This window comes from Raphanus sativus, unplaced genomic scaffold, assembly GCF_000801105.2.
Source record: "Raphanus sativus cultivar WK10039 unplaced genomic scaffold, ASM80110v3 Scaffold0091, whole genome shotgun sequence".
Classification (NCBI taxonomy): Eukaryota; Viridiplantae; Streptophyta; class Magnoliopsida; order Brassicales; family Brassicaceae; genus Raphanus; species Raphanus sativus.
In genome coordinates, this window is record NW_026615412.1 from 1 (window position 1) to 23,031 (window position 23,031).

General features: G+C 35.1%; 4 protein-coding genes and 2 long non-coding RNA genes across 7 annotated transcripts in view; 3 read left to right on the top strand and 3 right to left on the bottom strand.

Moving 5' to 3' along the window:
• Nucleotides 1–1,108: 1,108 nt before the first annotated feature.
• LOC130501071 (pentatricopeptide repeat-containing protein At3g60980, mitochondrial-like) lies at nucleotides 1,109–2,450 on the bottom strand. Its single transcript, XM_056995969.1, has one exon. The coding sequence runs from the start codon at nucleotides 2,408–2,410 to the stop codon at nucleotides 1,163–1,165; it is 1,248 nt and encodes a 415-aa protein (XP_056851949.1). The 5' UTR covers nucleotides 2,411–2,450; the 3' UTR covers nucleotides 1,109–1,162.
• Nucleotides 2,451–2,918: 468 nt separating this feature from the next.
• On the bottom strand, nucleotides 2,919–4,229 carry LOC130501069 (pentatricopeptide repeat-containing protein At3g60960, mitochondrial-like). The gene has a single exon (XM_056995967.1). It carries the CDS (start codon nucleotides 4,212–4,214, stop codon nucleotides 2,994–2,996), a length of 1,221 nt encoding a protein of 406 aa, XP_056851947.1. The 5' UTR covers nucleotides 4,215–4,229; the 3' UTR covers nucleotides 2,919–2,993.
• Nucleotides 4,230–5,863: 1,634 nt separating this feature from the next.
• LOC130501073 (uncharacterized) lies at nucleotides 5,864–7,357 on the top strand. The gene is made up of 2 exons (XR_008939481.1): nucleotides 5,864–6,629; nucleotides 6,723–7,357. It is a non-coding gene; the product is annotated as an uncharacterized LOC130501073 (long non-coding RNA).
• Nucleotides 7,358–10,073: 2,716 nt separating this feature from the next.
• Nucleotides 10,074–11,123, top strand: LOC130501074 (probable polygalacturonase). Its single transcript, XM_056995971.1, has 3 exons — nucleotides 10,074–10,191; nucleotides 10,258–10,431; nucleotides 10,510–11,123. Exons 1-3 carry the CDS (start codon nucleotides 10,110–10,112, stop codon nucleotides 10,521–10,523), a joined length of 270 nt encoding a protein of 89 aa, XP_056851951.1. The 5' UTR covers nucleotides 10,074–10,109; the 3' UTR covers nucleotides 10,524–11,123.
• Nucleotides 11,124–13,518: 2,395 nt separating this feature from the next.
• LOC108838812 (uncharacterized) lies at nucleotides 13,519–16,139 on the bottom strand. The gene is made up of 6 exons (XR_008939480.1): nucleotides 15,690–16,139; nucleotides 15,503–15,580; nucleotides 15,172–15,281; nucleotides 14,793–14,825; nucleotides 14,432–14,593; nucleotides 13,519–14,349 (listed from the first exon to the last, which is right to left on the bottom strand). It is a non-coding gene; the product is annotated as an uncharacterized LOC108838812 (long non-coding RNA).
• A 5,111-nt stretch (nucleotides 16,140–21,250) lies between these two features.
• LOC108838592 (pentatricopeptide repeat-containing protein At1g77170, mitochondrial) overlaps nucleotides 21,251–23,031 on the top strand; it is a 41,372-nt gene continuing 39,591 nt past the window's right edge. Inside the window, exons 1-3 of one of the 2 annotated variants that reach the window (XM_018611504.2) lie at nucleotides 21,251–21,298; nucleotides 21,714–22,487; nucleotides 22,568–22,890. In XM_018611504.2, the coding sequence (XP_018467006.2) occupies nucleotides 21,266–21,298; nucleotides 21,714–22,487; nucleotides 22,568–22,597 (837 nt within the window). In that variant the 5' untranslated portion in view covers nucleotides 21,251–21,265 and the 3' untranslated portion in view covers nucleotides 22,598–22,890. Of the gene's footprint in view, nucleotides 21,299–21,713; nucleotides 22,488–22,567; nucleotides 22,891–23,031 lie in introns of those variants that run through there. The other variant, XM_056995962.1, reaches the window with a different exon arrangement.

A 23,031-nucleotide genomic window follows, 5' to 3' on the forward strand; every position in this document is an offset into this window, starting at 1 on the left:
AGCTACAATATTGAGCAAAGTGTTTCTATGTGAGAGACTAGGAAGCTTTTCTTCAGTTATTCCTGTCTAACAAAATTAGACCCAAAAGGTATTTATAAATTTTCGGTTCGGATCTTTGGATCCAGATTAAAATGTCCAGATCTATGTGAGACAAGTGATTCGTGACAAACACGCGCAAACAGAATCGCTTTTGGCGTACGCGAGTGAGGATTGGACATCATCTCTTTAAACAACATTTGACTCGTAAATTAATATTTTAAACTAAAAAAAAATCTAAAAGCTTTGTTTGTGATGTGTGCCGTGCCGACGGCGAATCGGTGTTTCTGTACTGTGCGCCAGTTAAAAAAGAGACACGCTCTAATCAACCCCGTGTGGTGTGGTCCGTTCATGTCCAACGTACGTCGCGAATCAGTCGATATACATTAGAAGCAGCGCTTTAGTAGTATTGAGTTTGTAATTGAAAGAATGTAATTTAGCTTGAGTTTGTGTTCGGTAGTCACTAGTCACAGCAAAGGAAGTGTCAACGCGTAGAACCTGCACTTTCTTTCGTGGAGAGTCCAGTCCGTTAAAAAGTACGTTAAACAGTTCATCCATTCATTCATTTATTTTACTTTTTTTTTTTGAAAAAATAAATAAATATGCATTAAGAAGGGCTTGAACTTGGGATATTATGGGGTCACATGATGGTTTTTACCATTAGAACCACAGAAAAAATATTTCATTTATCTATTTTACTTTTGGTTTGTATTTTTATGAACCAACACACTTTTTTATATAAAAAAGAGCTGAACCTTAAATGTAAGGGCACCTTTTGTTGGCTTGTATTTTTATGAACCAACACACTTTAAAAAAAAACATTGAACCTTAGTCATTTGTAAAGAATCAAAAATCTATTTCAACATGACATGAGAAGCTGCAACGACGATTTTGGTACATGTATGAATGACTGTGGATGTTATAAAGAGATTATAGTTTTGCAGTAGAATTTCTAGTTTTTAGTTGCTAAAAGTGAAGAAAATAAATGGAGGATCATACGTACGTTGATTCACGATCCAAAACAACTAAAGAAAGAATACAAAAAAATATCCAAGACATATATATCTTGAGAACAAGATAAAGGACAATAAAAAAAAAAAGAGCAAGCAGGTGATGAAGAACATAGTCAAAACAGTTTGGAGACCTCTATTAGACTCGAATCAATCATCATGTTGGAGGTCTTTAAAGCATCATCGACTCGACCAGCATTGAGATATGAAGCGATCATTGTTTTGAAAATGGCAACGTCAGCGCCGCCGAAACCACGACCAAGTGAAACAGCAAACAGAGACTCTGCTTCCGACAACATGCCGTTTTCGCAACACCTTGTGATAATGTATGTGTTATCTAAGAATTTGTTATTGGTTCTCGCCTTGTTGTAGGTCTCGATTGCCTGGCTACACCGACCAATATCAAAACACTCGTCCACCATTTTCTTAACCGTGCCAGAGTCTAAGCGTAGGCAACTTATCCCACTTTGACTTTGATCAAACATGTCATGGTACAGTGCCCAAGCATGAGTTTTTTTACCGTACTTGAGCAAAATTTTTAAAAGGGCGCTGCCAGTGTCTGAACGAACAGGGAGCTTGTTTGCTACCACACAACGCTCGTAGCACTTCATAGCTTCCATCTCTTTACCTTGCTTGAACCAGTACTCCATGAATGTCGTCATGAGGAAAGCCACCTTTTGTTCATATTGTAAAGAGAGAGAATTAGGTTTATGCCAGGAAAGGGCAAAATCAGACCAATCAGACCAAGCCCGTTTGAACTCGTCCAAGACAAGATTGGCCTTGTCCAAATTCCCAATGTCCAAAAACCCTTGAATCAGATTGTTGAACGCCACGTGATCAGGCCGGTTGCTATACGGGAATTTCTCGGCCTTAAGAAATGCTTTGGCTTGGTCCAGTCGACCGCATTGAACTAACCCTTTGGTCAAGACCCTGAGAGTATCCTCGTTTGGGTAACCGCGGGATATGATGGATCGGTGGAAATCAAGAGCTTCGTCAACAAGACCTTGTTGAAAACGAGACTCGATGATGCAGTTGCAGCAGTTGTTGGTGGGTATAAGCTTATGCTTGTTGAAGAAGAAATCGTAGAGATCGTACGCGTCCTTGTGCCTTTTATGCAGACACATGCTTCGGATGATTAATTCACATGTACTCTCCGTCGCTTCCCCTTTTATTCTACTGAATGCAGCCAAACGAGCGTACTCCGCCGCCGTGTCTAGGTCGCCAACGGAGGCGATGAGGTACCACACTCTGAAACCTAGAGTGATTGGTCGGCAATCTGGATTTGACATTACGTCCTTGGCTCTTCTTGGCACCGCCGTCCTGTATGGCCGCCGACCAAGTATCACGCGGCGTATCATAGACATTACGTCCTCAGCAGGTTAGGGCTTTGGACGACGGCACTAATACATATATATATATATTAATAATAACAGGGACTCCACCAAAATCTTGCTCAGCAAGTTAAAAGAAAAAAGAGAAACTTTTTTTAAATACATAATTAATGTCCGAATCTAATTCTAGATATTATTAGCAAACTTTAATATTGGGGCTGAGCAAATTGCTGCCTCTACTCAAGCTCAAATCCGTGGTTGAGTTCTGACCTAACATTGATTCTCTCGTTTTCTTTATTTCGCTGCAAGTTTCAGAGACTTCTCTTTGACGTTCGTTGCTTTAATATTATATCTCTATTCATTTGATCCTTCCTGGCTACATTCGTGACATGATTCTTATAGTTAAAAGTTGATGTTAGTTTCACTTGTAAACTCACTTTTGTTAAGAGTAATTATTTTGATTTGTCAATGAATGGTTGTTTACGTAGACAAAAAAAGAAGAGGAAAAAAGCATAGCAAAACTGAAAGATGAGTTGAGATGTGAGAAAAGTCAAGGATGACTAAATAAAATAAAATATAATTGTCTTAAAAAAAAAAAGGAATGCAAATTTTCTTTTTAGCTGGCTCGATGAATAGCAAGCTTTCTTAAATTTAAAATCTTCATCTTGTCCAACATCTTCATGGCATCATCGAGTCTCCCAACCTTAACATATCCATTGATCATTGCTCTGAATGTTGAGACATCAGGTCCCAACGCCATCAATTCGTCGTCTATGTTATCAAGGTCGTAACACATGACAGCAAAGAATGTCTCTGCCTCGGACATTTTTCCTTGTTCGCAGAGACAAGCAATGATGGTCCTATAACACGTCTTCCCGACACATTTGAAAGGGATAATAGTCTTTTCACTAAAAGACTTCAACATTATGCCGACAGTCTCGGAATCGCAGATTCCTTTAATCAATTCGAACAGTTCCCAAGCCTCTGTTTTCTTACCGTGCTCCACAAGAAGTTTCAAAACCCTGTTTCCAACAATGGGGTTCAGTAGTTCAGCCATATCCAAAACCGCCCAAATCTCCCGAGCTTCCTCATCTTTGCCTTGCTTGAACCAATACTCAATAAAAGAAACCTGAAAGAGTGCAATTGCCTTGTGATAGTCTCTCCATGGGAGTTTACTGTTGTTAGGTGATCCTTTCAGTTCCTCGAAGATTTGGCTAGCCTCTACGAATCTCCCTACATCCAAAAACCCGCGAATGAGGATGTCGTAGACCATGAAATAACAACGCCCCATGGATCTCACTAAATCACAAGCTTCGTCGAGTCTTTTGGCATCAACCAAGGCTTTCGTGAGTATCACGTAAGTCTCCATCCCTGGAGACGAGCGTCCGTCCAGGACTAGGTGACGGTAAAGCTCAAGAGCCTTGTCGACACAACCTTGGTCGCAGTGTGCTTTCATGATGAGATTGCAAGAGAGCGTGTTTGGAACGGTTTGACATTCGTTGAAAAAGTAATTGAACATAGAGAGGGCTTCGTCGTACCGTTTGGCTTCGCACATGGCTCCGATTACGGAATTGCAGATGAAGACAGTGTCTCTGTTCGCACGTAATTCTTCAGAGACAGCCAGGCGCGAGATACTCGCGGCTTCGTCGAGATTAGACATCTCGATCATTGCCGATACTCTGTAGCGCAGAGAAATTGGGCGGTTATCAATGCAGTTATGGCTGTTTGGATCTATTTTTGGGAGTGACGATGGGTCTCTTCCCACTGGGTAAGGTACGTACAACTTAGAAACCTTTGATACGGTCGGATTTTTTACTACGCGGCGGAGGAGAGACATGGTCCAAGAGAGCTGGTGCCGAGGAGTTAGGGTTTTGATTATTAATTTATTTGATCCGGGAAACATCTACTGTCACACGTATTACTCCACAAAAAATCTTGCTCAGCAAGTTTTTTTTTTTTTTCTAAAAAGAAAGTAAAACTTAGGTGATGATTTTGCACTAGATTTTAGTTTTTGGAAAAACATGAATGATGATTTTAGATTTTTGTTTCTAGTTTTGATTTTTTTGCTTTTAGTTATAGAATAGATATTTTGTTATTAATAAGTTTAATTTTCATTTTATTAATAGTAAAATATTTATTTGGTAAATAATAAAATATAAAATATTATTACCAAAATACACATGCTTATTTTAAAATAAAAAACAGCAAATACGAAATAATATAATTCTATGTTTAAACATATACTACAAAAATAGTTTTATGCTTAAACATACATTTATATATATATATATATATATATACTTTAAATTAGAAATGTGTACATATGATATTTGCAGAAATACCTATATATAAAACTTTAAGTAAAATGTGCAAATATAATTCATTAACGGTTAACTATAAAAAATATTATGATGACAAAAATAAAAAAATATTATATGTGTAAAATTTAACAAAACATAACCACGTCATATAAATTTAGTATGATAGCAAGCAATCAATCAATTTAAAATATTGTTGCTCTTTCGTTGTTAGACTTTGGAATTTTTACTATTTTATTTTAATAAAGTTTATAGATTTTAATGGTGAGTAGATTCTTGCGAACGTAAATGGAAGAAATATAATCATACAATAAGAATGAAGGAGTTGTCACTAAAATTTAAAAATTTCTAAAAATAAAAATATACAAAAGCCAACGCCAACTTCTTCCGTAAAACTAATATAATCTATATTTTGGTTTTTTTACAAATTGAACAGTTATTTTTTGTCTCGTTAATTATGTTATTACAAATTCTGAAAAACATTGCATAGATGATATTAGAGCCGACAATAATACATGTCTTGTGAGAATTTACACTTGACTCCATCATCCTGAATCGTCCTATGAAATCAATTCCTGACAGTAGTTCTTGCACCATACTGAAAATTCTCTTGTAAGCTTTTTTCTCTAATCTTCTGCATAATTTGCCTTTTCCGGAAATTGAAATCCTCCTGTAGAAATTATGTTGCCTGAGATTCGAACCCCAGACATGGATACAGAAGCCTTTAAACCTTGATCAATAGACCACGGTATTTCCACGAACCGTTATTTCAAAAACTAGTTTTTAAAAAAAAAATTCTAAGAAATCTATTTTCCATAATTCTAATTGGATAATAAAATAGTTTTTCAAAAACAAAAAACCAAAAACCATTTCAAAAACTACAAACAACCATCCTCTTTGTAATGGACTTAGCTACCCAGTCTCAACCCAACCCGAGAACCCTTGTTAACGTGGTTAGTTCTTCCAGAATTGATAGTTTTACTAAAAAAACTATTCTTCAAGTCACACAAATCAAATCACGAAGATCCAAGTCCTGAAATTTGACTTAGGGGGGTGTATTGAAACTATGATTTTAAAAGGTTTTAGAGTTGTTTTAAAATCTCCTGTTATTCAACTAAGGATTTTAAAAAATATTTTCAAATCACCTGTTATTAAACATGAAATTTGTCTAAAATCATTAGAAACACTCACAAATCTCCTGTTATTCAATTAACCATTTACAAAACTTATATCAAATCCAATGTTATTGAAAGGTAAACATTATTTTGATAAAAAAGCTATGAATGGGATTTGGGGATACTTTGAGTTCATTTTTAGTTAAAAATGTCGCTGTGAAACTCCTACTTCTACATGTGTTATTTGGAGAGACTTCTAAATAAAAATAACACGACATCTATCCAAAGACGAACAAGAAAATATTTACAAAAGACAACTGATGGCAGACTTATTGTCTCTCTGCAACTTCATTGGCAGATACAAAACTTTAATTTCAATCCAAACCCAGATAACCTCTGATCACTTCATCCATGGAGATCATCTCAAACCCCATAAAGCTTCTCCATTTTATCAATTATTGCTACTCTGTTCATCTTCTTCTTCCTCTGCTTTTCTCCCGCCATGGCTACTGATGAAGATGACATAAGATGCCTACGAGGAATCCAGACCTGATTCCTCTCTCACCGACCCTCAGAGAGTTCTCAAATTATGAAATTTCGGCGGCGCGTCTTGTTGGAACAATCAAGAGAACATAGTCATCAATCTCGTGCTTTAAGACATGGGTTTATCTGGTCGGATCCCAGAGTCTTTTCAATATTATGGTAGCTTACAAAAGCTTGATCGATCTAGCAATCAATAGTCTGGTAACATTCCTCCAAAGCTATGTACTTGGTAACCGTTCTTGATGTCCCTTGATCTGTTTAATAATGAATTGGATGGTGAGATTCCTCCTAGTTTAGCTGAGTGTAGGTTCATGAACTCTTTGGTACGATCTGAGAATCAATTTTTTTTTCTTTTTTTTGATATTGCAGCTGGTGTGTTTGGAGTTTGATGGTATATACGAGAAAGAGAGTAGTTAAAAACGAAGGAGTTAATATCTTAGCGCAGAGACTTAGCCATATGGTAGCGCAAGTCTCTTTGTTTAAGAAGCCTTTGGTTAAGGTTAAGCTTGGGGACTTGATGGCTGCAACTAATGGTTTCAGCTCTGAGAACATTATCTTTACAACTAAAACAGGAACAACGTATAAGCTGATTTTTCTTGATGGCTCAGCACTTGCAGTGAAGCACTTGAGTGAGTGTAAGCTTGGGGAGAAGGAGTTTCGGTATGAGATGAATCAGTTGTGGGAGCTGTGTAACCGTAACTTGTTCAGAAGTTCTTCTTCTCAGTAGTAGCACCTCCACCAGACCTCATGAACACTAGACATATCCTCCCTCTTCCTCTTAGCAACCTTAAGAGCCCTCTTTCTTTACCAACTTTGAGAAGCCTCAATGGTTTTCTCTCGTAAGGAGCAAATTCAGTTAGTTCCATTATCAATGATCTGATGAACCACATTGTCTTCCTCGTTTTCCCTTTGCGAGAGTTACGATACGGAGCAAACTCGTGTCTTGTAAACGATGTGTCATTTGTTCAAAAAATAATGAAACAACATAGATTAATAATATCAAATGATCTAGAGTACTCTGAAATGTTTTTTTTTTGCTAATAAGTACTCTGAAATTTAAGAGAAAATCTCACCCAAAATCTTTTTTCTCTTTTTAAATCATCCATATAAATGAGATTTAGTCCAAATCTCTTCAAACTCCAATATTTTTCCAAATCCACTTAAACTTTTAAAATCCATGATTCAATACACCCCCCTTAGAGTTCACTTTTGATTAATAATAGAAAAAATTGCCAATACATAACAATTTGTCCATTTGTCATTATTTTTTTAAATTTTTTTAGACTCAGATGCCTCTTGTCAACCTTAAAAATTCATATCAATTATTATAACAGTCAGAAAAAATAAAAAATTATATAAAATGTACATAAACAAAAAACAGATCATATGAAAAATAATTTGGTTGACTAAATATCAGTAGAATACAATTTCATTTTTGATCTACGGAAAATAGAAAACAAAATCTACTGTCTACAAACATGTAGATAGTAGTTTCGATTAACTATATATATTTGTTGCTCGTAGACTCTGAAATTTAACTAGTGGTAATTATTCTACCACCGCAGAATGAACCGGCTACAACTTTCTTTAAGATCTGAACTAAAGTATAATTCATGAACGAATGATTTCTATATATCCACTTACACAGAACCACAAAATCTGCCCATGTACCAATAATCTATGAAAATAATATTTTATTATCTACTAAAATACTATATCATACTACAGATGGATTACACAGTTTACCATCATATTTACAATCTACGGTGATGCGATCCAGATCAGCAGATATGTCTCAACGAGGAGCTTAACGTAAGAACAAGCTAAGCAACTGATCATAACTTGGATTAATGGGCATTTTATGGGCCTTATCGGTTTGATCCATGAAGTTCTAGACCGAGAGAAGCTAATGGACCTGATGCAGAACGTGGAGGCCTTATGCCCAATAAAAAAAAATCAGTGTTTGGATTTATCCAAGAAGGATCCAACAAGAAAATACAAGTTATGGTCGAATAATATTTCAATCTGACGGCAATTCAGATACCGTCGACCATGCAAAAGGACACTACCAGCCGAAGAGTTACTTAAGACAAAATTGTTTAACTCTTGGTCAAGTCAAGAAGATTTATTTCTGGTCAAAATTTTGGGGCAAATGATTGCAATTTGATAACAAAAATTTTGTGGCAAATCATTCATACACATAAGATCTAGATCACATCACCAAGGACTATGTCTACAGTTACTCAACAAGAGATAAGTTCACATCCAAGTCCTCACCTTAGTTTCTTGAAGTGGTAGATCTGGATCTAGGAAATGGAAAAAAGATGGTCACCTCTCCGGATCTGATCCATAAAGATTCACAAGAGGGAAGATGGGTTTACGTTCAGATCTGGTCATACCCAATGACTTAGAAGATTAGGGATCTAGATTACCTTAAGGTTCAGATCTGAGAAGGTTACAAGAAAAGGAATCAAGGAGGCGACGACTGGGGGCTCGGGATCGACGGCTCGGGCTGCACGCGGGGCGGTTGGTGAGCGGCGAACGGGCGGCGGCGGTCGGCGGCGGCGGGAGGCGGCGGCGGTCGGCGGCGGCGAGGTTCTGATCGGGCAGGGCTTCGCTTGCTGTCTCTCTTGTGATGAATCCCTAGGAATGATGTCCCTTTATAAGAAATGAGAGAGCTTTGGGGTAGGATTTTACTCACTTGGGCCTGCAGCTCTTGGGTTTCATTTTGGGCTGGGCCCGGGATGTTACACAAATCTTCTTAACTATATCAAATTTTCATTCAAGTTTTTAGTAGCTTCTTTCCACCTTCCAGATGACTCCAAAAATCGATGTCGTTCCCATAAAATTTACTTTTGTCTTGTAAAGACTCTCTCAAGTTCATTGTGCTTTGATTTGATATTTTGACTGAAAGGTATTTTTGTTTTACAACTATGATTGCACTACGAACTACAAAGTGATAGATTTTTATTTTGTTTCAAAAGAATTGTTTGAGAAAGGAACCAAAAAAAGTTCTGAAAATGGACTGCTTGTGGGAACTTAGGTTGCACATGGGGCTCAAGGTATGTACAAGTATCGGTGGCACTTGTCCCGTAGTTGTAAGCTTCAAGTTAAATTGGGCCTTAAAACAAATTTTGAGAGTATCCGGTGCAACGTGATAATTTACTATAAAGCCGCGGCTCTGTGTGCGCTATATTTCACCATAAAGCTCCGGTCAGTGAATCAATGATGGTAGGTTTGCTAATCACTTGAAGGGATAATTATGTATAGTAATTATGAGTGTCGTATTACTCTTGCCTGTCTTACTAATCCTCTCTAATTTAGTGCATCCATTCTGAATATAAGTGTATAATTTAGAAAATTTATCATTCTAGCTCTCAAAAGATGTCCACTAACATAGTGTGATTCACATTAATAGATACAACACAAAAAAAATTCAATTCATAGTTTCAAAATGTCAAATAGTAATTATAAAAAAATGTCAAATAGTATTAAAAATATTGGAGCTAGGAAGTTGGAACTGTAAAATGCTCATCAATTATTTTCTTAGTAGTAATTGTTACTCTAGCACATGTGTAGAAGCACTTCTGATACCACGGCAAGTCTCTACCCTTTTTTTTTTTTTTTTGAACAGGCCGGCAAGTCTCTACCCTTTTTTACTAAAAAACATAAATAACAATGTGAACACTTATACAACTTATATGTCTTTTCTCAGAGCTCGGAGAAATTGACCTGTGGTTGATCCATTACCATCATATGGACGAGGAAGAAGATTTGCCTGGTAAAAGAAATAGGAGTCTTCTATATGGTCAGATTCTCACAGATGTAGTCATCACAGGTACTAACTAATATAGCAACTTAATATATGGATGCTGTTTGTCTGATGATGATACTGTAACCATAGGCGAGAACGGGACAATTGATGGTCAAGGAAGTATATGGTGGGATTGGTTTAAAACTGGAGAGCTAAACTATACAAGACCTCATCTCGTTGAGCTCATGAACTCTACTGGTCTTATCATTCACCTTCTTGAGTTCACATTTTTGGAACATTCATCCTGTTTATTGCATGTCTCAGGTTACACTTAATCTAATGCTATTTGTTTTCAGCTAGTCTTGCGTTCTGATATGAATTTGTTTTTGATTGTCTGAACAGAGATGTTGTTGTAAAGAATCTCACAATCTTGGCTTCTCTTGACTCTCCAAGCACAGATGGAGTTGATCCAGGTGAGTTCCTGATGAAGCTTAGAATAACAACTTTTACTATTTTATTTTTTTTTGGCGGCAACGTCTCCCTTAACTTTTATTATTTTAATTAGGATTAGATTTACATAGTTTTTTGTAGGTTGTTATATACCACAATTACTATTGTGAACCCAACCGCAGCTCACGTGTGAAGAGTCTATCATCAACTGATTTTTTGGGTATTTCCATGTCCTAGAGTATAGAGGTTGAAGAACTTGTGGACGAGCGTTCTGTGGATGACCTTTTATCATGTATTGAGCCTACTTTGATGGTCTTTTAATAAGACATGTTTCTGGTTGCTGAGTGCCTAGTATGAGATTTCCACTACCTTGTGCTGTAATCTCTTGGGTACACACACCTTTTTCATCTTTGATTCATATACATATTCAGTGCTGTAATCTCTTGCGTACACACACCTTTTTCATCTTTGATTCATATACATATTCAAAGTGGTGTTTTTGAAAATTCCCCTTTTTCTTTAGTCATCACAAACCTCTCACGAGATGAGGAGAGAAAATAACTCAAAGCAGCTTCACTACACTCCACTGGAGTCATTACTGAGGAACGAAGATTCTCATCATGTCTACACTTAGGTGACCATAAACTATCTGTGTGCAATGTATTTTTCTGGAACACTACATTCATGCGTTAGGATTTTTCCATTTATTTGTATTCCGGTAAAGAATAAAAATATCTGCTTTCCTCTCCTGTGAGACGAGTGTTTCGTGACTATCACGCGCAACCAGAATCGCTTTTGGCGTACGCGAGTGAGAATCGGACGTTCTCTCTCGTAAAACAACATTTGACTCAAGAAAAATAAAATAATATTAACTCAAAAAATTCTAAAAAAGCTTTGTTTGTATTGTGTGTCTGACGGCGAATCGGTGCTTTGTTCTCTGCGCCGGTTTAAAAAGAGCCACCAGCTCATCAATCCCGTGTGGTCGGTCCGCTCATATCCGACGTAAGGTATGAATCGATTCTAGATAAGGCTCGATTGTATTAATAGTGCATTTTTATATAGTTTTTTTAGATCATGAATCAACTTATGATCCTCAGATTTATTTTCTGCCTCTATAACTTTTAGTAACTAAAAACTACTAGAAATTCTACTACAAAATTAGAACTTTTTATAACATCCAACGACCATTCATGAACCAAAGAGTCGTTACAGCTTTTCATGTCTTGTGAAAAAAATAGATTGATTCTCTTAGAGACTACTATTGAATTTAAGGTTCAGAACTTATTGTGTGTTGGTTGATTCATATAGAGATAAGCCAAAATAATAAATATATTATGTGAGCTAGAAACAGTAGCTGTTGTACACCTTGATTCCTTGACCGTTAGTCATATTGTGAAAATAAATAAAAAAACCGAGGGGAATATATATATGTATATACTCATACTACATTGCCTATATTGATCCGTTTTGGTTGATTGATACGAAGAAGAGTCGTAGGGGTCTAAAACTAAAGTGAATTACATGTTTTTGACAAATAAACTCAAGCGAATTTTACACATGGCACAAAAAAAAGAATTACACGTAGCACTTCCTTTACTGTAACTACCCGAACACAATACAAATTCAAACTAAATTACATTCTTTCAATTTTAGGTAAATCATATTTTACAAGACATTGTATGTATTTTTAGAATTTCATACAATTCTGATAAATCACCTAACCACACACATTTTTTATAAATCACTTTGTATTCTTGTTACGAACCGATGTGTTATATTACAAAATAACATGATTTTCCATTGGTGTGCTCTCAATTATTTTTAAATTTTACAAACAGTTTCGTATTTTTTTGGTTAAGTAAGATCTTCATATATAAACTGAGACTTAGCAACCAAATCTCTATAATGATTCATGGGCAGACTCTAAATAAAACATGTGTCATGGTATTTTGCCATATAACTAATAACATTTTAGTCGTAGCCTCAAAGAAAGAAATCTTGACTCAGGAACACAAATGAACGGACACGATTAGAGGAAGCATTGAAGAAAAAAAAGTTTTTCATTCGAAGAAGGCAGAGAAAGAAGAAAGAGCTAGATCACAAGATAGGTTACAAAATCTTAAAACAATAAAGTGACGTAGTCCTTACATTTTGTAATAAAATATTTACAACGTTAAAGCCCTTACATTTTGAAAACAGGGCATAAGTTTGTATATTTGTATCACGGTTCGACTCTCTTTAACTTAAGTTTTAACTAGGCATAGAAAATATATGACTCTCAAACATTAGAGGCATGCCACATTATATGCGTTCACGTGTGCAGAAGGCTAATCTTATCCTTTTGTATTCAACTTGGAAATATACTGTTTGATAGTGTGGACTGCTGATTTCATACTATTTCACATATTTTAATTACTTTATAATAAATGTATCCAAAAAGTATATGCAAGATTGAATGATTTCATTTTCATATGAAATAAAAATAATAATATTCAGAATTCTCGATTATGAAAATTTGGTAAGACATACTTTGTTGGAGTATGGATAATATATTTTGTTAATCTTTTTATATCATTGTTTTACTTAAAATATTCTAAAACGTACATTATTTTTCTTTGTATAATATATTACTAGGGTTGGCCCGCCCTACGGGCGGGATGTAAATTTAAAAATAATTAAAATAATCAGTGTAAATATTTAATATAAATTTTTATTATTTAAAAATGTACATATTAGCTAAATTTATATGCTATTGTATTTGAAGACTAAATAAATCACACTATCTCGAAAAATTTGTTATGATTTTTAACATATTTTTTTTCTTGTTAAAAGGTTTCAATTTTTTTTTTTTGAATAACTTATGTTTTAATTATACATTAGTCTAGGGTTTGGCCCGCTCTACGGGCAAGTTAGTAACTGAAAAATTACATAATATATTATTAATTTTATTGAGTGTTTTAAAATGATTAGTTTGCTATTTATTAATATTTTCACAATTTTTTTTCAATTTCAAATCTATATTCGTTAACTCTACATGTATATGTGTATACTTCTTTTTGTCTTAATTATATGGTATTTATATTTGATGTGGTTTGTATATAGTTACCAAATGCCAATATATCACCATGCCTTATTTATTGTTTTAGGTTTTGTTATTTGAGTTGGTAACGTCTTTTCTAAGCTATACATTTTTTTCCTGCAATCTTGGTTTTAGTTTTGGAAGAAAAAAAGTATTCTGACTGTAAATTTTCTGAAGCCAATATATAAGTGATGTAGTATTTTGCTTTCTAGATCCCATGTAACAATAGTTTTAAAAATCTTTGTAACTCATGATTGGAAAAGACTTATTTTTTTTTTGCTAAGAAGAGATTTTGAAATTAGCTGTGAAAATATTTTACATCCCTTCTAAAGAACTTGCCAGTCATCACCATCATTAGTCATATCACAAAAGTAATAATAAAAATATACTCCAAGCAACATATAAACTTTTAGAGGAAGTTGAAGAAAGCTCGAGTCATTGTTTCAGAAGCAACCAAAAGTTTACAATTAAGCCAGGCCACGAAGGTTCATATCCACCTTAGATGGAATTCAAGATAAGGAAGCAAAGATAGTTAGATCCGATTCCTCTCCAAGTGATTGTATTCACTACTTTTTAAAAAGTCTAGTATATAATCCACCAAAATATGTGTTGAACAAAACTATGTCAACAACTGGCCAGTGAACAGTATCATTATCTCAATTATATTGTGGAAGAACCGGTGCATAATAGAACAGAATGGCTGCATTGTAATCCTACATAAGATTGATTGATTAGTATCCTAGCAGGAAAGTCCTGCAGGGCTACTTCAACGGATGCCCGAATATGAAAAGTTACCTTGAGAGAGAAGAGGGTGAAGAAATCAAACATGTCTTTGGATTTTGAACTTTCTGGGATTTGGAATCTAAGCATAGAAAGAGAAATACATTCTTCGGGTTCAAAGAATCACTAACGAACATCATCTTATTTTAAACTCCCCATCACCATCTTTCGTCAAACCTAAGACACCACGGAGCAAACCAAAGAAGCATAAGAGAAACTCATGAGGGAAGCTAGCAGGACACAGGATGTCAACTCCATGAATCATAGTCACTATGGAGAGGACATTGATAAGAACTCCTTTTCAGCATCTTAAGCAGACTATAATATGTAAGAACTTGTTTCAGCATCTTAAGTATGTAAGCAATCCGAGCCGTACCTCTGTCCCCCGGCCGATCCTGGTACGCGAGACCTGCACCATCAGAATACTTTCAAACAGCTTCAAGTTAATCAAGATGAAACTGATACACGATCAGTACTAAACAGTCACTGATGAGAGCTTCTTGATATACCAATTCTCTACAAAATATCTGAAGAAAACATATCAAATTTAAAACCTTGACTAACGGTAAGAGAGATCCAAATACGTCTCACCAACTTTAGCCAACCTAACATAAGTACTACTCTAAGGATACACAACTATCACATTGGAAGAATAGAACAAATATAAGAGCAGCGCTTATAAACACAAACATATTAAAATCAGACAACCGTTAGCATCTTCACAAACTTATCTAAACATCGACAAAAGTTCCTACCAAGTTCTTATTTCTTCTCCTCCTCTCCCTCTCTTTCATCTACCGCTTCTGATAATTTGGTGGGCTCGTTTTGGTTCATCAACTTTATAGATCATCTTTGAACTCTGTAGCTGAAATATGGGTGAAAGCGTGTTTTTACATACATAAACAGAAATCACCACATAAAAAAAACTAATTAGACCAACCTGTTTCATACCAAGGAACCTGCACCACCGACTACTTAGCTACTACCAAAATTCAATCTTAAGGAAATCAAAACATTTCTAAGAAATAAAAATCCTAAACCACAGCAGACAGTTTGGGAAGACAAAGAAGAATAGAATGCACAAACCATTTGAATCAAGGAGCTAGAGTGTGAACATTGAACCAGCCTTGAGCGGCGAGACGGTGAACCCTTACGGTGGCTCTACTGAAAATTGTGAAAATAGACATAATCAACAAATGGTCTAAAAATATATATAGTCCAGAAGAGATTAAAAGACGATTTGGGAAAAAAAATTTGAAGCTTATGAAAAAACCTTCGAATCAAGGAGGAGCATCTCCACTCCCATCAACGTGCCACCGTTTGATTTTCACATGAGAAAAACACCTCGACAATAAAAGATCAGCGGCGGCCATCAAATATTGTGTTTATTTTGGATTTTCATGAACTGAGGAATGATGTTCTAGGTATGCAAATACCTTTTTATAGATTGAGAAACACAGTCTTGAAGAGATAAAGGATCATTGAATTCATTGCGCTTGATTTGAGTTGATGGAGTTAAGAATTTTCATAGAGTTAATGAATGAAGAAAATGAAACGACAAAACATGACGCTTAGTTTCTTAGTTCCTTTTAAACCGAAACGCAGAGTTTAGTATACAAAGACATGTGTCAGCCTGTTAAGCCCAATAGTATTACTCAAAGCCCAGACGGTAGCCTAAATAATGAATCGCTGCGTTTCATTAACACGGACACGTGTCAGCCGCTCGACGACCGAATTAGTGATATGGCGTCTGACGTGTCAGCAGGAGAGAAACAGCTCTTCTTTATATATATAGATGTTAATCTTTTGTTTTTCTCTGTATGCTCTCAGTAACTCTTCATCTACCATTGATGCATCGAATCTGACACCCACTGTGGAAGGAAGAAGATTTATCAAAAATTTTAAGCTCTGTTTCGTTTCACAACCATTCACTCTGGATTTCTAGTCATTGCAGATTTTTTTTTTTGTGAATTTCGAGTCGGGTAACACCCGACCGTAGTAGCCCAACTGACATTCCTAGTCATTGAAGGCTTCGAGTAAGTTATAAATGAATAGAGGAAACTTTTGTATCTTACATTATTAGAATAGACATATTTGTTACCAACACTTATTCTTTATAGACATGTGGTTTCTCAGAACATATTACTCTGTTACTGGCCAATCAAATCAGTTATATTCGGAAACCCCAAAATTAACCTTGTTATACTACTGGCCAGTACTATTTTCGGATTTTGTATGCAAAAGAGAACATTTGTTTTGACAACGCAGAAAGTTAGATGTATTTAAGATTATTAAAATACAATGTCTTTTCTTATTACTAAAATAATAGAATAAACTACAATCACACATATCTCGTAGCATTCCCGTCGTGGAATCATCTTCACCACATGATGATTAGAATAGACCTTGTCCAGGTCAGCTTATGCGCTACTTCTTTCGTATGCCAGCTCATTTTCAACGATTTGACCCATTTTCTTCTTCTTCCTACCTTGTCCAAGTCAGCTTATGCGCTAAATTGTTGAAAGATTTATAATATATTACTAGAATTAGAATGATATTTGCGCATAGTAAATTTATATAAAAATTATTTAAAAAATATTGTATGAAAAAAATAAAATTTATATTCTTGATCGAATTAATATTTTTGGGCCTTAAATAATTTTTTAAATTTTTTTTAAAAAAAATATTTTAGGTCAAAAAATCACTTATCACATGAAAATCCAATGTTTAGACCGAATAATCCCAAACCTACTATTTGGTTACAATGAAATTATATCAGTTTAGTTTTATATCATGATTTAGCAATATAAAAATTAATTATGGTTATAAGAAATTTACGTTCACAGGACAATCCTATATATTTTCAATATTGTTCTTTCTTTATGTCGTTTTTTCATTTTGGTTATTGTTCAATATAAATATTTATTTTGAAATTTATTTTTATTTTGTTCCTTTATTTTGGCCTGAGATTTATAAATGTTTAAAATTTAAAATTATTAAAGAATTACATATTTAGGTTAAGATATGTGTCTTGTGCAGAATAAATATTTTATATTTATTACTTATTTTATGTTTTCTGCATATTATGAAATAATAAAATAGTAATTATATATTAAGTAACTGAGAAATCAGTTATTATTATGTATATAATAACTGATCGCTCTTGTTTGTTCGCAATCATTTTAGGGTAAATATATTAAAATAATCAATTTTATCTACGTATATAATGTATAATTAAATTTAAATAATATTAACATAGATATATAGTATACTTTTAATATGGATATTTATTAAACGGGGTTTCTACTCATATGATTTTATGATTGTTTGCATATTTGTGTAACAAAATTTTACACCAACAAATTATTTTTTAATGTTAGATGTATATTGGTTTCAATAATTTATAATCATTTTTAAAAAATGAAGATTTCAAAATTAAAATATTAAATTTTCAATATATATTCAATGCAAATATCAAAATATAAGTAGGTATTTTCATATAATGTATAGTCTTATTTAAACAATATATATATAACATATGCACCTATTAAAATAAAATTATTTGTTTATATGGTTTATATATTAACATATGCACCTATTAAAATAAAGATACTGAATATAAAAATACAAATTATTATTGGTTGGTAAACCTACGGTTCACCCAAAAATTTCTCATTATGCATATATGATATTGACTGAGAAAAGCATATATATTGACTGTGGCCTACTCATAAACTTCCAGTAAATTCCGTTTTAGGAAAGCTTTAAGACTGATTCCTCACTAATTCATTATAAATAGAATTTCGGCCCAAAGTATACAAACAGTCCAGTGGTAAAACATCGGTGTGCAAGTAATGCAAGTATAAAACAGTGGCTGCTCTGTACTTTTGGCGAGCCATTACTTGTAAAACTAAAGTTGCAAAGAGTAAGTAACGTAGTATTATACCACATACAAAAAAAATATTAAAAATGAATTGTTTTGTTGCGGGCCCCCACGTGGTCTTCTCCAAATATGAGCTAATTGTGAATCATATGAGTTAACCACGTTACATTAACCGAAACATAGACAAATGAATTTAATAAAGGGTATAAAGGGTTGAAGGTTTTTGGACAGTTTTAATCTTTTGAAGTGGGAGACATAATCCCATTGGTTAACAGAGTCGACAACAATGGACGTCACTCTTGTGCTTTGTCAGATGCATATTTGTAAAACAAGTCCTCTTATAATGATCTAATTATTTGTAAAAACCTATACTATTACTTAATACTATATTGACCTATTTTACTTTAATGTTGGTTGAAAGACCACCTATGATACGTGTTAACTGTATGGTGGCATATATATCCATGATATTTTTTTTTTCGCAACAACGAAGATATTAACTTATAAGTGTACGGATAAAAAGTTTTGTAGGCATGGGTATTCGGATCGTCGGGTCGGGTTCGGATCAGATCTTTTCGAGTTTGAGTTTTTTGGATCTAGGAGTTTAGGATTTGATAGGATAATTTCAAATTCTCAATTTCGGATCGGTTCGAATCGTACCGGTCCGGGTCGGTCGGGTCTTAGATAGTTCCATTCAGGTAATTAGAATTTATCGGTTCGATTCCGGGTCGGGTTCGGTTCGATTTGACCTAAAAATACCTAAAAATACAAAAAAAAATATCTGAAAACATTAATATTTCCGAAAATATTTGAAATTTTTATTTAAAATTTATGTTTTTATTATATTAAAATGTGTATATATATTAAACTATGTGAGATACAACAATAATTAGTTGCCTCCTAGTGGCTGACCCCCTTACTCTATAGATAAAACACCCATCTTCCACTCCTTTCGATTCATTTTATTTAATTTACATTATTAATTCGGATATCCATCAGGTTTCAGATTCGGGTCGGGTCGAAGACCCGCGGGTCCTCTACAACAACAAGATCCGATAAGGTAATTTGATCGGATCGGTTCTGTCCGGACCGAATATTTTTGGGTCGGTTTCGGGTCGGGTCTTTGGGTCCGGATAAAATGTCGAGGCCTAAGTTTATGTATTAATTCATTGGTGTTATTAATTAATATACAGATTATGGGAATGAGAGGAGTAGTCTAATTTTGTTTTGTTTTCACAATTTGATTGATTAGTGTACGTAATATGAAAGAGGGAAGAAGGAAACAAAGAGGTGATCCAAAACATATGAAATAATTTTTTTTGTCTTATTATTGAAATAGGTTGCACCAAAACGGTAAAAAAAAACCACCCCAACAAAAAGGAAAAAGCAGTGACAGCTACACTTTCCATCCCATATCAATTAATATTTTCAGTTGCTTTTGTTCCCCAAGCGAGCTCAGTCTCTATATAGCTCTCTATCTCTCTCTTCCCTCTCCACTTTGATTCTGTCATTAGAAGACAAGGTCTCTCTCTCTCTCTCTCTCTCTCTCTATCTCTCTCTAAGTGGTTCTTTTGAATCTAGCTATCCAAATCTCTATTTCCTTGATTTTGAATCATATGGTTCTTGATGAATCCGAAGAATCACCTCTAACTTTACTTTTTCAGTTTTTGTCATTTAGGGTTTTTAGGGTTTTTCTCCATGCAAAAAAAGATACAAACTTTTCCATATCTCGAACGCTGATCTTTCTGTTTGCACCCATTTTTTTGGTTCTTTGGATCTAGTTTATCAGAATCTCTCTTTCTTTGATTTTGAATAAGTAGAAAAAGTTTCTGCTTTAGGGTTTACTCCATCGAAACGAGTCGGATCTTCTTTTTCTTTTTGTGTTGATTGAAAAGCTATTTCTTTTTTCATCCAAACGAGTCGGATCTTTTTGATGATGAAAAAGAAAAACTTTTTATGGCACATCAAACCAGTCGGATCTGCTTCTTTTTGTTTTGTTTGGCTTCTTTGAATCTAGCTTATCCAAAAAGTTTATGACACTTTAGGGTTTACTCCATCCAAAAGAGTCGGATTTCTTCTTCTTTTTTTGATGTTGATTAATTGAAAAGCTATGGGTTTTTTTTTTCATCCAAACGAGTCGGATCTTTTTGATGATGAAAAAGAAAAACTTTTTATGGCACATCAAACCAGTCGGATCTGCTTCTTTTTTTTTATGTTGAAAGTCAAAAAGTTTCTTTTTTTATCATGAAACAAGTCGTCAGATCTTTTGTATATTTTTTTTCTTGTTTATCATGAAACGATCTCTCTCTCTCTCTCTCTCTCTCTCTCTCTCTCTCTCTCTCTCTCTCTCTCTCTCTCTCTCTCTCTCAAGTCATCAGACTCTGTGTGATTTGATGTTACTGAGAAAATATATATAACTTTTTTAAAAAAAATCATTTCAGGTTCCAAATCAAGATGTTGTCTTTCATCAACAAGGCTATTACGTACGGGGGAGCGATGAGGCGCTACAACACTTGCAACGTGTTTAAGGTAAAAACCGGTTTGATTATGAAAAAATAAACTGATCGAGTTGCAGAAAGTTCCGTTTTTTATATATACAGTATATTGTTTTTGGGCCTGACTTGTTTTGATTGGGTGGTTTACAGGAAATGGGGGGAACGATGAGGCGCTACAACACCTCCTCGTCTGATTTAAGAAACTTTCGCGAGTCTTTAATGATGTCGGCTGGAATGCGAAATGTGTTTAAGGTAATAACGGGGTTTGATTATGAAAAGAAAAAACTGATTTGAGTTAGAGAGATTCTCGTTTTGTATATACTGTACATGGGTTTCAAGTTGCGAAACGTTTGGGCCTATATTGTTTTTGGGCCTGACTTGTTTTGATTGGGTGGTTTACAGGAAATGGGGGGAACGATGAGGCGCTACAACACCTCCTCGTCTGATTTAAAAAAAATTCGCGAGTCTTTAATGAGGTCGGATGGAATCCGCAATGTGTTTAAGGTAATAACGGGTTTGATTATGAAAAGAAAAAAACTGATTGAGTTACAGAGATTCTCGTTTTGTATTTAGGGTTAAAAGTTTTGTTTTGTTTTGTTTTTGTGGGATTAGTCGTAGCAACTAGTGTACAAAATAAGAGGGTTTTGCTCAGTATTATCCTTCTTCCTGAAAGCTGTATCTTGTGGGAATGATTAGATTAGTAAGTATAAGCAGCGAGCTATAAAGTTTTGGTTGTGTGTGGGAATTTTGATTAAGATTAGTAATGATACGTGTATGGGGGGGGTTTGATTATGAAAAGAAAAAACTGATTTGAGTTGAGAGAGATTCTCGTTTTGTATACATGGGTTTCAAGTTGTGAAACCTTTGGGCCTATATTGTTTTTGGGCCTGACTTGTGTGACTTTTTTTATTGTATTCAGAAAATTGAGAAGATAACAGAGAGGTTTGAGAAAGGTGATTTTGAGGAGGGTTCGGAGCCTCTGTCTCAGGTGGTGTGTCTCAGGGACCAGTTGCGAGCCGTCGTGGTGAAGACTTGTGCCGATGTCGAGACCCTGGAGGATAGATTGAAGAAACTTCATGAGTTGGAGCTTCTTGAGTTCGAGGAGAAGACCAAGAATCACTACCACGCTCTATTGTCTGGAGCTGGATACTACTCTACAGCTTCAAAAGCTCCAGAAGAAGTAGAGTCTTTACTCAGAGAGATGGTTGTGTATGGAGTTGCTCCTACCAACATCACTTTCTGGGTGTTGCTGAAGGCTCTTGCTGATTCTGGGAAGCTAGATCTGGCTCTCAACTACTTGGAGCGAATGGAGGAGGAGTTTAGTGTGAAGCCAGAGTCCACTCACCATGGGGTAGTGATCGATGGTTTTGCCAGAACCAAAGACCCCCAAAACCTGGCCTTTGCTGTTGAGAGGGTGAAGCAACTTGTCCCTTTCCAGGGTCAGGAAATGTCATTCAATGCCATACTGAGCAGGTGCTATCCACCCAGATATCCTACCGAAGAAGATCTGGAGTGGTTGGTTAGTGTCATCCCCATTGCCCAGGACCTGATTAATTTTCTGCATGGAGCCAGTTATGTGTACACGGTGCTGGAATCTACCCATTGGAGACTCAAGGTTCGAGGGATCATTTGGCCCAAATCGGTTCTGACTAGGCCTGATGATGTTCTTGTTGGTGGGAAGATCCAGAAGAAGGTAAATGAAGTGTTGATTGTGATTTGAGTTTATGTTTTTGGATTTCTAAACTTTGATCTGTTTTCATTTCATCTTTGCAGGGGGGGAGGGCAGTGAGGGAAGGAGGATGAGGATGTGATAGGATATCAAGAAGCAATGACAACACGTGGCTTCTTTATTTCTTGCTATTTACTTATTCAAATAAGAGACCTAGTCTTTTGGAGATTAGTTCCCACTTTGTGTTGCGTTCCCGTTTTGTAAGACCATCATTATTGATGGAACTTTTATCTGAGTCCTTAGATTTTCTTATTAGTATTGCTAAGTTGGGGACAATTGGTAGGACTTTAAGCAAAATGGTGATTATTGGTGGGACATTTTGCAGTCTCTTAGTTTAAAAAATAAACATAGAACTTGTTTTGAAACATACATCGAAAACCACTACTTAAACATGACGACAATTCCAGCAACAAGTCTGTTCCAAAGACATGACTAACGTGCAGGACACGACATGAACATCAGACAGTCAGTGGCAAGAACATGACAAACAAAAACAAAACTTCTTACA